The following is a 16,238-nucleotide window of genomic DNA, read 5'->3' as shown; positions in this document are numbered from 1 at the left end:
AAATTTATCAAGCTTCATTTTTGATCGGTTAGTTATGTCGGTTGAACGCATTGTTCTCAAGATATGAGCGTGGAAACAAAACGCTGAAAAATGCAACTTTTGAACCACCCTCATCCCCTTAGCACATGAGTTAGGAATGGGGACTTTTATGTTCTCCTCTTAACTAGTCTCAACAAAGCTGCAAAGTCAAACATTTTATTTAAAACATTCCCTTCAAATTCCTTTGTCAATTGGTCTATTGTTGCAAAAATTGAGATTTCACACTCAACACTAAAGCTGCTGCAAAAGGTGTAGGGAAATTAGTAAAAGTGTAAAATTATACATCAAATTGAAGAGAATTGAATGCTTTATAAGTTCATAATCAATATGGATTTTTTCATCGATTTTTGAAAAGTTATAAGAGCAAAAATAGAAAAAAATTGGTGGCAAACGTTTTTTTTTCAAAAATGTCCCACCTTCAAGGGCGGATATCTCAAAAACTAGAGGAGATATAGAAAAAGTTGTGGAATGAATATTGCAGGTGATTATGTAGGCTTTAATTTGTTATATGACAGTCAAGTCCTTATAGGATACATACCTAGTTTTCCAGTTTTATCTGAGAAACCAAAAAGGAGTAGGTGGGTACCGTACCTTTAAACCACCCCACCCCCTTAATACAAGGGCTAGAGGTGGGGACTTTTGATATGTTTACCTCCTTACTACCCTAAACAGAACTGCGGGGTCCAAATTTGTCTTCTCAACTTTTCCCTCTATACCCTTTTTTGAGCATTCATTGCCTGGACTATTTCATATTTTATGGAATCAAAATGTTGAATAACGACGTTCGACAATCGACTGTATCTATTCGCTATGTCGATATTGTCAAAATTGACTATTTCTCTTCTCGAAGCATCGATATTCCAAAACAATCGACATTCTCTATGTCGATATAACAAAATTGACTAGGTACTTTCTTTTTGAAATATCGATATTTTTACCACATCGATGTTTGATTAGTATTATTATCAGTCAACAATAAAAACAAAAATGAAAAGTAAACTCACTATCTATTCTGAAGGGTTTTAATTAATTTTTTATTATTGTTTACTGTTTCAAATTATTTTTACTGTTCCAAATAAAATCTATCGTTTGTCCTTTTCCAACTTATCAGCTGCAGGCTGATGAGAAACCAAAACAGAAAACTCAAAACAGTTTGTACCTGCAGCCTGCTGGGTGAAGTTAGTGATTGTGTTTCGTGTCATTATCTAAAATTGTTTTAGGTTATTCTTGTGAACGCCCACCAATTTATTAATATTCTACACAATGACGGATTCCAAATACTTCACTACCACTAAAAAGGGTGAGATATTTGAGCTCAAATCAGAGCTCAACAGTGATAAGAAGGAAAAGAAACGGGAAGCTGTAAAGAAGGTAATTGCTTCTATGACGGTAGGCAAGGATGTCTCGGCTCTATTTCCGGACGTTGTAAATTGTATGCAAACTGATAACTTGGAATTGAAAAAACTGGTCTACTTGTATCTAATGAACTATGCAAAGAGCCAACCAGACATGGCTATTATGGCAGTTAACACATTTGTTAAAGATTGCGAAGATGCTAACCCATTGATCCGAGCTTTGGCTGTTCGTACTATGGGCTGCATAAGAGTCGACAAAATTACTGAATATTTGTGCGAACCTCTACGTAAATGCCTTAAAGATGAAGATCCATATGTGAGGAAGACTGCTGCAGTATGTGTAGCCAAACTGTATGATATCAATGCTCAGCTTGTTGAAGACCAAGGATTCTTGGACCAGTTGAAAGATCTGCTTTCTGATTCTAATCCAATGGTCGTTGCAAATGCAGTGGCAGCTCTGTCTGAAATGAATGAAGCCAGTACTAGTGGCTCGCCTTTGATTGAAATGAACGCACAAACAATAAATAAACTTCTCACCGCTTTGAATGAATGCACAGAATGGGGCCAGGTGTTCATATTAGACTCGTTAGCCAACTATAGTCCTAAGGATGACAGAGAAGCCCAAAGCATCTGTGAGAGAATCACTCCAAGATTAGCCCATGCCAATGCTGCAGTTGTTCTTTCTGCAGTCAAAGTTCTCATGAAGTTTATGGAAATGCTTGCATCTGAATCTGACTTTGTTTCAACTCTGACAAAAAAATTGGCTCCTCCGCTAGTTACCTTACTCTCTTCCGAACCTGAGGTATGTTAATCAAACACTTATATTAAACTCTTTCTTAATTAGGGGTTAATTTTGTATCTGGTTTTTGTTATTGATATTATAACCTATTGGAAATTGTAGGAGTTTTTATAGGTTTTGCATTTAAAATAGGTTTAATACCAAAATTTAAAATCAGAAACCTAACCTACCTTTTACCTTGAAACATTAGCCCAGTGGTTCTCAAACTTTTTACTTTAAGCCCCCCCCCTTTTGCATAATTCAGCTGTAAGCCGGACCCCCTACATGAATAAGCATAGACTACTATACATGTTGTACGAATAAGTACGTATACCTACATATTTTACACTCAATATCTATTTAGTTGAGTTTTGCACATTCTATACATAACCCAATGTTGCAATAGTTTCAATCATAATAAAACAATAAATTATAATTTATTCAGGTACTATAGCTAGGTACTATAGTACCTAAATAGTTTTTTGTTTCTCATAGAAATTAACATTACAAAAAGCGTCAGTGTGAAGGATGAGCTTGTTTTTTCGCATAGAGTTTGTTGAAACGAGGTGTCAGCTCCGATAACGCTACTCCAAGTTCCTGGGTCACATCCAGTCTTTGTCTATATTCACTTCTCATGGCAGCTAGAGCAGAAAACCCAGTTTTACATGGATAGATTGTAGCAAATGGAGTCTGTATCTTCAATGCCTTTTCACTGAAAATTGGGTGTTCCTTTTGCACACCAATCCAGAAGGATGTAAGAGAATATTCTTCAAACTTCATTTAAGCATAAAGTCACCTTGGAGATCAATTTTTTCTTTTTCTATTATGTTGAGGGAGCACTTATTGATTGAGAATTTGAATTTGACAATACGGTTGATATGAATATTTTATGAGTAAAAATTACTCACAAGTAATTTTGCAAATAGAAAGATAGCTTATCGTAATTATTTTAAAAGTAAATTTAAAACATTTTCCAACCAAGCTTTGCGCCCCCCCCCCCCTGAGCATTCATCGCGCCCCCCTTGGGGGTCGCGCCCCACACTTTGAGAACCACTGCATTAGCCTATTTAACAAATAATATTTTTCAGGTTCAATATGTTGCATTGAGAAACATCAATTTGATCGTTCAGAAGCGTCCTGACATTCTAAAACATGAGATGAAGGTATTTTTCGTCAAGTACAACGATCCCATCTATGTGAAGCTTGAAAAACTGGACATAATGATCAGGCTGGCGTCTCAGAGCAACATTGCACAGGTTCTGTCTGAGCTGAAGGAGTATGCGACTGAGGTAAGGCTATGAAATCCATTTTGTTCTTATCATTAAAAACAAAACATTAACATTATTAACATTTTGAATCATCTGTTAAGTAGGCTATTGTTTTGTGTTATGACGCTATCAATCCCATGGCGTCAAGGTAATGAATGGGGGAGGATTTTTAAGGGTGAGGAAGAAGAATACAAATAATTTTATGGCCATTAACACTCCAGTACTCGCGTGGGGTACTCCAGTATCTAAGACGATTATTTTTTCGTGCTTTTCATTAGCTTCACTGCATGATTAGGAAAGTCTCAGTACTTTTTCTTCAACCATTTCTGATTATGCTAACGTTGCGTCAATTCCTTGTTATAGAAGTGAAAACTCAAAGGTGGACTACTTTCAGGTTACTTTATAGTGTTTTGAGACTATTCTCATTTCAATCCCAACTCGCTTCCAAATTAATAATTTTTTTTTTATTACTACTCAACATAATTGACTAAGTACTCCATGCAAGTTTTTATACTCAAAGTCATAAAATTTATCACTTCAGGTTTAAAATTTCAGCTGGTAAGTTAGGCGTGCGTAGCGAGTCTGCCAACTGGTAATAAGTTTAAAATCATAACTTTGGACTATATGCTAACACTACGTTTAACGCTAAACCACGTTTACTTGTGGACATGGTTGTATTTATCGTAATGTGTTTCATACTGGGTTTAAGGCGGTACAAAGGCTAAAAATAAACTCTCTACTCGTGATATATTTCTAAGTTTTTCGATTTGTATATCATCAAGCTATCAAAATGAAAAAGTTTTCTCAGGAAAACATTTTTTTTCCAATCATTACTTTTTGAGATATGAACGACTGAAGCTTAAATTTTTGGGACAGAACATTTCAAATTCGGTACGATATAAATTCATGAGATTTAGAGGATGGATTTTTCATGGTATTGTTGATCTAGTGAAACAAAAATTTACTGAAAATATCAATTTTTAAGATAGTTTCAATTTACTGAAAATAACTTTTCTGAAAATATCAATTTTTGGAAAAATTATTCAATTTATCAAAAATAACTCAACTAAAAGCTATTTTTAGTAAATTGAATAACTATCTTAAAAATTGATATTTTCAGACAATTTTTGTTTCACTAGATCAACAATACCTTGAAGAATCTATCCTCTAAATCTCATAGATTTATCTCTTACCGAATTTGAAATGTTCTATCCCAAAAATTTAAACTTTATGCGCTCATATCTCAAAAAGTAATGATCAGAAAAAAATGTTTTCCTGAGATAACTTTTTAATTTTGATAGCTTCATGATATACAAATCGAAAATCTTCGAAAAATATCACGAGTAAAAAGTTTATTTTTACGAACAGATGACATTCATCCATTTAAACCGAGTTTCTGAGTACGGGCCTTATTCATTCCAATACTTTGTAGAAGATATCGTTGGCATACAAGGAAAATCCACAAATTCCATAAAAGTAAATTTTTCAGGAAATGAATTTCTAATTTCTAACATTAATCATAATTTCCTTATACTGTAGTGATTTTCACAAAATAATTTCATACTGCAATAAATTAATTATTCTTCATTTGTTTGATAATTAATTAAGTGAAATCTTAACCTTATTCTTTTTGAAACTTTTATTTGTCAAAATTTGGGAGAAGACAGTTTTGGGCTATGCCTGTTGTCTTCTCCCAATCATAATATATTTATTATAATTATGATTTGTAATTGTCAATGACATAAATAAATAATAAATAATAAATAATATACCCATAAAAAATGACAAGTTCAACTGTTCAACTTGTATTGCCATGATGTCCGGGGCACCCAGAGAGACCACACAAACACTCACGTTAGGATAAGAGGCGCGAGTACTAGAAGAGTGTTGAACAAAATCAACTGAAATAGGCGTTGTCAAAAAATATACACCGTGTCCCACGAAAAGGTTCACACGTTTAATTTTAAATGCCCATTTACATGCATTTTACATGCCCATTCATGTACCGAACTTTTTCAAATTTTACACAGTTTACAAAGTAGGTTCTAAAAATATTCTGGGGAAATTTCAGCTCCCTAACCTCCGTAGGAACAAAATGGCGGCATATTGAAAATTTTACCAATTCGCTTCCTATAAAAACTATTTTCATGAGCTATTATTTTATTTGTTCACTTCGTTGCGGTAGTCTTGACTCATTTGATGGTACCAAAAATGGATCAAGCTATCTTCTAACTAGATGGTGCTCCACCTCTTTTCGCAAATCATGTCAAGCAACTACTAAATGGCAAACTTGGCCGTTGGATTGGTCGTGGAAGTGTTTTTGTTAGATTGGTCACCCCGATCAACACATCCAACTGTTTGTGACTTCTTTTTATGGGGTTACTTGAAGGAAAAAGTTTATACCCATAGCTTCAATAATAATGAGGAACTAAAAACGATCAATTGAAGAGGAACTTCTTCGGATACCGCGGAGTTGAAATATAAATACAACAATTAAATGTTTTATAACGCCAAAAACACATTTTTGATGTTAAGTATCGTTTTTCAATAAGTCGCCATTTTGTTTCTAGGAAGGTTAGGGAGTTGAAATATTTTCCCAGAATGTTTTTAGAACCTACTTTGTAAACTGTAAAATTTGAAAAAGTTTGGTGCATGAATGGGCACGTAATTTATAAAATCAAACGTGTAAACCTCCTCGTGGGACACGGTGTTCATTCATTCTTCAAATACACATGTAACACGAATGTTTATTGAATACTACCGTGGATTTCACCGTCAGGTGGACGTTGATTTCGTGCGCAAAGCAGTGCGCGCCATCGGCCGTTGCGCGATCAAGGTGGAGCAGTCAGCTGAGCGCTGTGTCAGCACTCTGCTCGACCTCATCCAGACCAAGGTCAACTATGTGGTGCAGGAGGCCATAGTCGTCATCAAGGACATCTTCCGCAAGTACCCCAACAAGTACGAGAGCATCATCTCGACCCTCTGCGAGAACCTCGATACACTCGACGAGCCTGAGGCCAGAGCCTCCATGATTTGGATCATTGGTGAGTAAAGTACATTCTTGATAAAGTTTGAAGATGAATGAATGAATGAATTTTATTTGCCAAAAACAAAATACAAAAAATAAATATAAGTATATGCTACTGCACTTAAACCAAGATACATACATTTATTTAATTAGATATAATAACGAAAATGATACCCTTTATATTATAAATAATAGTTATAAGATGAAGATTTAATTTATGTTCATATGCAGAAGTACAGTAGGTGAGGCAAAAACACCGGCAAAAGGAAGATTCCTTTTGCGCCAGTGTGAGTCGTAAATCAGCTTAATCAGGGATGTCATATATAAACTTGAATTTAGCGTATGAAGTGTTCAAAAATGTAATTTGTAATATCAAATTGATTATTGTATAAAAGTAAGATAAAGAATAAGGAATGTTGTTTTAAACTCAGACAACATTCTTTATTTTTACTTTCCTTGCCCTATTACCATAGGTTAGGAAAGTATTGCTTTCCAAAAAAAATTAAGGTACCCTGATTTCAAGTTTTCTATACGTTTTCAAGGTCCCTTGAGTTCAAAAACATGATTTTTGGGTGTTGGTCTGTGTGTGTATATGTGTGTGTGTGTGTGTGTGTGTATGTGTGTGTGTATGTGTGTATGTCTCTGAACACGATAATTCCATTCCTAATCAACCGATTGACTTGAAATTTTAAACTTGAGGTCCTTATACCATAAGGATCCGACAATAAGAAATTCAATAAAATTCAATTCAAGATGGCGGAAAAAATAGCGGATAATTACTAAAAAACCATGTTTTTCACGTTTTTCTCGAAAACGGCTCTAACGATTTTCTTCGGTTATTACACCATTGTCAATCTCTGCTAAACTCACTGTCAATCTCTGGAGTTAATCAGAGATTGACAATGGTGTAATAACCGAAACCGGTCTTCCTAAGTATCAATAAATCTGTAGTTTTTGACAATTTCAGAGTCTTTTTCATTCAACATTCTTTATTCTTTATTTTAAACAAATATCACTCTTATCATTATGAAATTGATTGGGAGGTCATTACTATTCTGTGCAAATTTTATTCTCACTTGGGATGGACATGCGCAGCAGAGAAAGCATACAGTGGGAGGGATACAGAGGTGCGATGTTGCCGTTTTGAAGCGGCCAGCGTTCTCCAACTTCTAGTGACTGTTCATGTGCTCATGCTAAACATGTGAAGTTTCCTGTCTGAAAGCAGTCAGACGACTGGTAAATTGGCAACTGCGCTTCTACCTAAGACTCCATTAATCACTGCAATTGGCTGATCTCCCTCCATTTCTCTGCGCCGTATATTCCTCCAAGTCTGAAGTAAATTTGTACGGACTATAAAAGCCAGTTATGCCGCTTCCACACTCTTGCCAAGTGCTTACAAATAACGACGAGTGTGAGAGCGTGGATTACCACTTTGCTACCGCTCGCCTCCACTCCACCCGTATACATCGAGCCGTATACATAACGAATACAATAATAAACGAATCATTTATCTTACATATCAGTTTAAGAGGATAGTATTTGAAGAGGATAGAGATCATCCAGGAACTTGAGAATATCTTTGTTCTTAAATAAATGAATAATATCGGGGCACCGAACTTTGCTCGTTATTTATTTATTAATAAACAGAACACAATTATTTTAAATGATTGGGGAAGGACTAACATGCACAGCCCAAAACTTCCCGAATTTTGATTTATACACTATAAATATTTCAAAAAGTAGGTTATGTTCCATTAACTTGAATTTAGGTCCAATTTTCAGTCCAAACATTATTTGAAAACAGAAAAGTTCTAATTTAGATTGTTTACAAACCACATTGAATAACAAAATTTATTTATTTATTGTACAAAATACTACAATTATAATAATATTATGTAGTAATTATATTATAATTATGACATTGAAGGAAAACTAGGCTGAGCCTGTACTATTTCTCTCCAAAAATTTTGATAAAATGTTAATGTTGTCCAAAGGTTGAGTGTAATATCACACACTGCTTCGTCACTTGATTTTTGGTCCAGGAATTATTTGAGGATTTTGAATTTCGAAGGTTGACATAATACTTCTAATGAATCACTCACTAATGACTTAAAACTGTAAAATAATGATTAACTTCGAAAATTATGATATACTCAAATTTAGAATGATATACCATGTCATGTCAACAAATCAGATTATTTTGATCGAGACGATTAAAATTTCTAGACATTTTTTCTCGTGAGATAAGCTGATTAACTGCAAATAGTTTAATAGCTGAATATAATTCTGTCTCTCTTCCACACAGGCACTCGCATCTTCTGTTATCGACAGATGACGAAATTATCATGTGTTTTTCGAAGGATGAATTATTATTATCCTTTTCATGTCCTTCAGCGAGTTTTCCCAGGGATGAGACCTAGTGCAATCGAATTTTTATATCATAAACCCACTATGTTTCAAATTTCGTGAAAATCGTTAGAGCCGTTTTCGAGATCCGTTGGACATAAATAACCAGATAAATATAAAAATATATACAGAAATTGCTCTCTTTATATTATAGGATATTACAGTTATGAATAATAAGACAAGAATTTGTTTAACCACAGATTTATTGAAATGAGATACCACTTTCGGTTGTGATAACAATGTAACAACCGAAACAGGTATCTCGTTTTTCTAGTATTTTTATTCAGTAGGGATAACTACCACAACATCACCTTCACAGCCCTTCACCTTCATAGGCCCTGAAATTGATCAGTTGCGACCTGAAAACTCTGACACCAGACCTGAGCCAGCCAGGTCACTCGATATTATTATTTTATATTATTACCTACTCAGAAAGTGATAGTAGTATTACAGTTGTGTTGTGCCAATTATGTTGTGGTATTTCTCCATAATCAAAAACACAAATATAAAAATTATTGTCAACCACTTTTTATTATTGTACATTCATAAGAGAACCTCGTTTAGTGGCTTCACTAGTCAAAAGAGTAATAATATTACTAAATAAATATTATTTATGATGATAAAAAGTGACAGTTTCTATTTGTGTTTTTCATGAATGAATATATTTGTTCTTCACTGTTGTCGCTGTTGGATGAGATTGATGTCACATTTTACTGCAAATATAAAGCTTTTTCTTTCTCTTCAATGTTTGTTTCCATTACGAACTGCTTGTTAATAATCACATTTGAACAATTAAATTACGACATCAGGACACAAATTAAATTAAAATTAAATTAAAATAACAACAATTAAATTACAACAATTAAATACGACAATTAAATTACGAGCAGTCAGGTATTTATGAATAGAAGCTATTAGCTTCTACTCACATTTGTGGAGCGCTTTCGGACACTAGGCCCTTCATCAACACTGGTTGACACTCCCGTTGTGTTGATGAAGGGCCTAGTGTCCGAAAGCGCTCCACAAATGTGAGTAGAAGCTAATAGCTTTTATTCATAAATATCTGACTGCTATATCGTAATTTATTTGTTCAAAAGTGATTTTTTCTTTGGTGTTGTCCAGACACTGTGTTTCTACGTGAATAAAAAAAACACTTCTTGATGAGAAATGAGTAATGCATTTCATTCCTGAAGAACAGCGCTACAAGTTGCTATGAATTTGATGTCTATAGAACGAGCATTGAATGTGAAAAAGAAGTTTAAAATGCATAAAAATCTAATTTTTTCAGATTTTCAAAAACAAAGTTGATGTAATTTTTGCTATATTGAAGAGGAGACTTGCATATTTTTCTCAAATCTTTGACCAGTAGTTTTTGTAGGGTATGTGTACCATCTGCCTCAAAAAAGTGACTTTTGAAGCCCTATTGTTAGCTAACAGAAGCTAATAAAATATTTCAATTGCATAGATTATTTCCTAAGAACCTGTCCAATAGATTAGAAAAAGAAAAAAAATATTGAATGCACAACCTAGAACTTGGCTAAACAACCACAACTTGTGGCTTTAACCCACAAGTCTAGAACTTGGCTAAATCCCGTGCTCGGAAACCGGCCCTAAGTGTTTTTTTATATTTACGTAGAAACGCAGTGTACAACAAAGTTATAGTGTTTCGTCATTGAAAACAACATCATTATTTTTGATTTGGAGCTTTTCGATAACAACATTTGATGAGACGTTTTGTAATTGTTGTGTAAGGTGAGTACGCGGAACGAATCGACAACGCAGACGAGCTGCTGGAGAGCTTCCTGGAGGGATTCCACGACGAGAACACACAGGTGCAGCTGCAGCTGCTCACCGCCATCGTCAAGCTCTTCCTCAAGCGACCCTCCGATACACAGGAGCTCGTGCAACAGGTAAACATACTATAGTAAGGTCCACGTTATAATGGCAGTGAAGAAATATACAAGAACAACTTTGCCAAATTGACTCCATTTTGCCACTGAGTGTACACAGCTGTTATTCAATTCATCCCATTAAATTAGATCTGATATTAATTTTAATTCCCCTGATAAAATAATTAATTTCATGTCAAATTAATTAAATTCATCGGTTTTGTGAAACCATTTTGTGAAAACTGACTCCACCTAAGAGCCGTTTTTGTAATAATTGGAAAGGACTCATCGGCTTTTAAGAGTTTGCCCCTGGATGGATACGCCTCAGTCGGTAGAGCAGGTACTTCAGATTTTTTGGGATCAGTCTTTTCACACCGCATGCAATTTAACATTCAGATTATGAATCACAATAATTTATTACAGCCAAGTTCAACCGATTACAAGAGATCATGAAATGATGAATTTAATTAACGAGAGATTCATGTCAATATATTTGTTCATTATTTGATTCTAAACTTTGCTATCATAACTGAGATCAGATTTACAAACCTAAAATGGCGTTGCGTCGACTCAGTCTCACAGTCGTGAGGTCGCGGAGACTAGAGTCGACTGGTCTGAGTGACACCATTTGAAAACACATGCTCCGTCGAGAAGAGACTATAGTTGCAGTCTTGCAATCGTGTAAGTGTGAGTTGAGCCCTAATGATAAATCACAAAAAAATTATCATGCACTTTCAATGTTATTTTATTATATCCTGAAAAAGGACAAAGGAGTCGGTGAATTTTGTTGATCAACGAACTTGATATGTGAAAGGTTTGAAGAATATGTGATCAAAATTAGAAGTTGATTGATCAAATCGTTCAAAAGTTATCGTAGAACATACGGACACACAGACGGACAACGACTTTGGACTTGAGTCAAAAGTAAGAACTCGCTAAGGCTCGTTCAATTACAAATATTTTTAGATACAATGTATGAATTTAAATTGATTTAATAATTTATGTGATCTCAAAAATTATTTAAAATTAGCGGCAAATCTAGTTCCTTTCAAGATTGCGTCTTGGTGCACCGTGAAATACATTGTTTAGATAGGAAGTTACCTTTATGTATGTACTCTGAGGTATAGTGAGGTCCACCTTATAATGGCAGTGGAGAAAGATAGGAGAAAAACGTTGCCGAAGCTCTGTCTTGTCAATGCCTTCTATAGACGGTAGCTGATACAGGTATATTGATGTAATATTAACGGTTCATTATCGTTTAAAATAATCAATTATATTTTATTAAGCAAGAAATTATGTTTTTCAATAATTCATAATAATTAAGATGAAATATTTTGTTATTTGATTATTAATTATACATTCTATAGACGGTAGCTGATACAGGTTTTTTGATGTAATATTAACGGTTCATTATCGTTTAAAATAATCAATTATATTTTATTAAGCAAAAAATTATGTTTTTCAATAATTTCATAATGAATTTTCATAATTAAGATGAAATATTTTGTTAATTGATTATTAATTCTACATTGTTAAAAGACGATCTGGGAACAGAGCAAAGCGAGAAAGAGATAGCACTATCCGCTTTGTTTGAAAGAGATATCGTTATCCGCTGTGTTGAATGATAGACAAGGATAGCAATACCATTGCTAATCAAACACCGCCATTATAACGTGGACCTCACTATAGTTCCTTTCAAGATGGCGTCTTGGTGCACTGCGAAATACATTGCTTAGATAGGAAGTTATCTTTCTGAGGTAGTGCTAATGCGTTCAATAATTTGTTGTTAGGTTCTGAGCCTGGCCACCCAGGACTCGGACAACCCGGACCTGCGCGACCGCGGCTTCATCTACTGGCGACTGCTGTCGACCGACCCGGCCGCCGCCAAAGAGGTGGTGCTCGCCGATAAGCCTCTCATCTCCGAGGAGACCGACCTGCTCGAGCCAACCCTGCTGGACGAACTCATCTGCCACATCTCCAGCCTGGCCTCTGTCTACCACAAGCCGCCCACCGCATTCGTCGAGGGCCGCGCTGGCGCCGGGCTGCGTCGCTCGTTGCCCAATCGTGCCGGCTCGCAGGTAGCTCTACTAATTCAATTCATTCAAACAGTTGAGATGTTTTCAAAATGTTTCCAAATAATTCAATATTTTTCAGTTTTTGTTGTGATTTATATGACATATAAATATGTAATAGGCTTTTCTGCAACCGGTCAATAGCATTTCAAATTAAAACAAAGAAAATACAAAGGCAATCAAAAGTGTCGTATTTAAAGTAATCTATTCATAATTCAATGTAAATGAAAAATTAAGATTGAAGAAAGTTACGGCAAGGAGAACAGTTTTCGTTATTTTTCTATTGCGGATGATGCCCACAAAGTTATTTGCCTGTGCATGGGTGATTTGATTGTAGAAATTTTCAAGTGTCATTTTCAATTTTATTTCATTAAGTTTTAGTAGCCAAAAAGTAATCTATTCATAATTCAATGTAAATGAAAAATTAAGATTGAAGAAAGTTACGGCAAGGAGAACAGTTTTCGTTATTTTTCTATTGCGGATGATGCCCTCAAAGTTATGTCCTTCAAAGTTCTTCCTATAGGAGAAAGTTATTATTGAACTAATATTTTTTGTGACCAGGAAAATGTACGTGAAACAGCAGCCGAAGCTTCGGTGATTCCGACGCAGGAATCACTGATTGGCGACCTTCTGAGCATGGACATCAGTGCCCCGACCGTGATATCGACGCCCACACCGGCAGTCGACCTGTTGGGCGGTGGGCTGGACACCCTGTTGGGTGGCGATGTGGGCACAGCGGCGCCACCCATCAACCAGTCGACCACGGGCCTGTTGGGTGACATCTTCGACTTCACTCCCACACCCACCATGTACATGGTGCCCAAGATCATGTGGCTGCCCGCCGACAAGGGCAAGGGGCTGGAGATCTGGGGCTCCTTCTCCAGGAAGGGCGGCCAGATATTTATGGAGTTCACCTTCACCAACAAAGCCATGCAGGCGATGACCGGTTTCGCGATACAGTTGAACAAGAACAGCTTCGGGTTGACACCTGGTAAACCCCTTCAGGTGCTCTCCCCTCTGCCACCAGGTGCCACCCATGAATGCTCCCTGCAACTGGCTACAACCGGTGGAGTCCAGAGGATGGAGCCCCTCAACAACCTACAAGTAGCCATCAAGAACAACATCGACGTATTCTACTTCGCTTGTCTGGTTCCGATGAACGTCTACTTTGCCGAGGATGGACAGATGGACAAGCGACTGTTCCTGTCCACCTGGAAGGAGATCCCCGCCCAGAACGAACTGCAGTACACGTTGACCAATCTCAACCTGAACGCAGACGGCATAGTGCAGAAGATGCAGCAGAACAATGTGTTCACAATTGCCAAGCGTAACGTTGAGGGACAGGACATGCTCTATCAGTCCTTGAAACTCACCAACGGCATCTGGGTTCTGAACGAGCTCAAGATCCAACCTGGCAATCCGAATATCACCCTCTCGTTGAAATCCCGGGCGTTGGACGTTGCCGCTGGAATATTCCAGTCCTATGACAACATTTTGCACTCGTAAGAAAAAAACTTTACTCATCATGAAATCACTACATGAGATGATTAATATATATCACTATTGTATTAAACTTGAGATACATTATAAGATGATACTCACTTTCTTTTTAGGGCTACTGAAATAATTAAAACACATTATCAAGTACCCTTTTAGTTTCAACACTTCAAGAGCCATTTTCAAGTGTAAATGAACATGGTTTACACTTGAAAGAGTCAAGTACATCCATAGAGAAACAATAGCGTAAGTAGATATTCCATGGTATAGGGCGTTTATGTTGCAATTTTTACTGTTATTTCAAGCCGATTACTGTCGATTTTTACTGTTTTGTTGGGGTGAAAGTGTATGAACGGCACAGTATGAGAGACTACCAGCGTCACACAGCTTCACGGGAAAGAACTACGTGGACAGTAAAAGTTGCGACATAAACGCCCTATACCATGGGATATCTACTTACGCTATAATTTCTCTATGGTACATCATAGTATAACTAGTTGTGTTGTGATAAAATAAAAGGATACTTGATAACTTTTGTGTATCAATAATAAGATAAATAGCAAAATGATTAAATTATTAGATAATAGTGTTGTGCTATCATTGTTTTGTTGTAGAGATTATTTTGAAGTTTTGTTAGCTAAACTAAAAGATTGGCTGGACTATAATAGAATAATATTGTACCCCAATACTCTACCAGTGTACAACATGTATCATTCCACAGTTAGTTAAATTATATTATATGTAATGATATTTAATACTAGAATATGCCCAACAGTGTTTAGTAAGTTATAATTTATTTTTGTTGTAGATGTATTTATTTTTACTCTAAATTGTACAGTGTCTCCACTGTAGGACACTTAAAATTGATATTATTATGGTAAGTTATAATATTGTAATAAAGATATTGATGTTAGATTGTTGAAATATTTTCTATGCATACTGTCTCCAATTCAACCTATTTTAATATAACCTAATATAATGAGTTTCAAACTTTATTATAATTAGTCTAAAGGTTATTAATAGGACCTTCTATATAACTATGTGGAGGTATGTAGGAGGGCCTGGTTTTAAGGCTGTGCAAGTGCTAAAAATAAACTTTCTACTGGTGATATTTTTCAAAGTTTTTCGATTTTTATATCATCAAGCTATCAAAATGGAAAAGTTTTTTCCAGTAAAACATTTTTTTCCCGATCATTACTTTTTGAGATATGAGCGCCTTAAGTTTAAATTTTTGGAACCGATCATTTCAAATTCGGTAAGAGATAAATCCATGAGATTTGGAGGATTGATTCTTCATGGTATTGTAGATCTAGTGAAACGAGAATTTTCTGAAAATATAAATTTTTGATAAAGTTATTCAATTCACCAAAAATAACTCAACAGAAATAATTATGTTTGTTCATTTTTAGTACGGTAAATTGAATAACGTTCTCAAAAATTTATATTTTCCGGAAATTTTCAAAACACACATGTGTGTGTGTGTGTGTGTGTTTGAGTGTATGTGCGTCTGTGTACACGATATCTCATCTCCCAATTAACGGAATGACTCTAAATTTGGAACTTAAGGTCCTTACAATATAAGGATCCGACACGAACAATTTCGATCGGATGCAATTCAAGATGGCGGCTAAAATGGAGAAAGTGTTGTCCAGGGTTTTACGCGATTTTATCAAAAACGGCTCCAACGATTTTGATTAAATTTATACCTAAAATAGTCATTGATAAGCTCTATCAACTGGCACAAGTCCCATAATCAATTTTTTGTGAAAAATGAAAATCGCTCTAACATTGTGATCTTATGGTCTTTCATGCAAGAAACACGAATCTGAAATGACATTTGCAAAATTCCTTACCGTTCAGGAGATATGACCAAATTTCAGCCAAATGTGAGATACTTCTTGTCTCA

At 35.5% G+C, this 16,238-nt stretch overlaps 1 protein-coding gene across 1 annotated transcript; it reads left to right on the top strand.

Annotated features, from left to right (window-relative positions):
- The first annotated feature begins 1,167 nt into the window (after window positions 1–1,167).
- LOC111061396 (AP-1 complex subunit beta-1) lies at window positions 1,168–15,247 on the top strand. The gene is made up of 6 exons (XM_039419616.1): window positions 1,168–2,196; window positions 3,261–3,461; window positions 6,220–6,484; window positions 10,627–10,784; window positions 12,554–12,841; window positions 13,397–15,247. The coding sequence occupies exons 1-6, from the start codon at window positions 1,303–1,305 to the stop codon at window positions 14,339–14,341; spliced, it is 2,751 nt and encodes a 916-aa protein (XP_039275550.1). The 5' UTR covers window positions 1,168–1,302; the 3' UTR covers window positions 14,342–15,247.
- The last annotated feature ends 991 nt before the right edge of the window (window positions 15,248–16,238 follow it).

The sequence above is a fragment of the Nilaparvata lugens genome, chromosome 1, assembly GCF_014356525.2.
Source record: "Nilaparvata lugens isolate BPH chromosome 1, ASM1435652v1, whole genome shotgun sequence".
NCBI classification, from domain to species: domain Eukaryota; kingdom Metazoa; phylum Arthropoda; class Insecta; order Hemiptera; family Delphacidae; genus Nilaparvata; species Nilaparvata lugens.
Note: the sequence above shows the minus strand (reverse complement) of the source record. Positions and strands in the feature narration are given on the sequence as shown.

Coding starts and splice junctions, on each gene's coding strand:
- LOC111061396 (XM_039419616.1), top strand. CDS start 1,303: ATGACGGATTCCAAATACTTCACTACCACTAAAAAGGGTGAGATATTT. Junction 2,197..3,260: donor TACTCTCTTCCGAACCTGAG/GTATGTTAATCA, acceptor AATATTTTTCAG/GTTCAATATGTTGCATTGAG. Junction 10,785..12,553: donor CACAGGAGCTCGTGCAACAG/GTAAACATACTA, acceptor ATTTGTTGTTAG/GTTCTGAGCCTGGCCACCCA.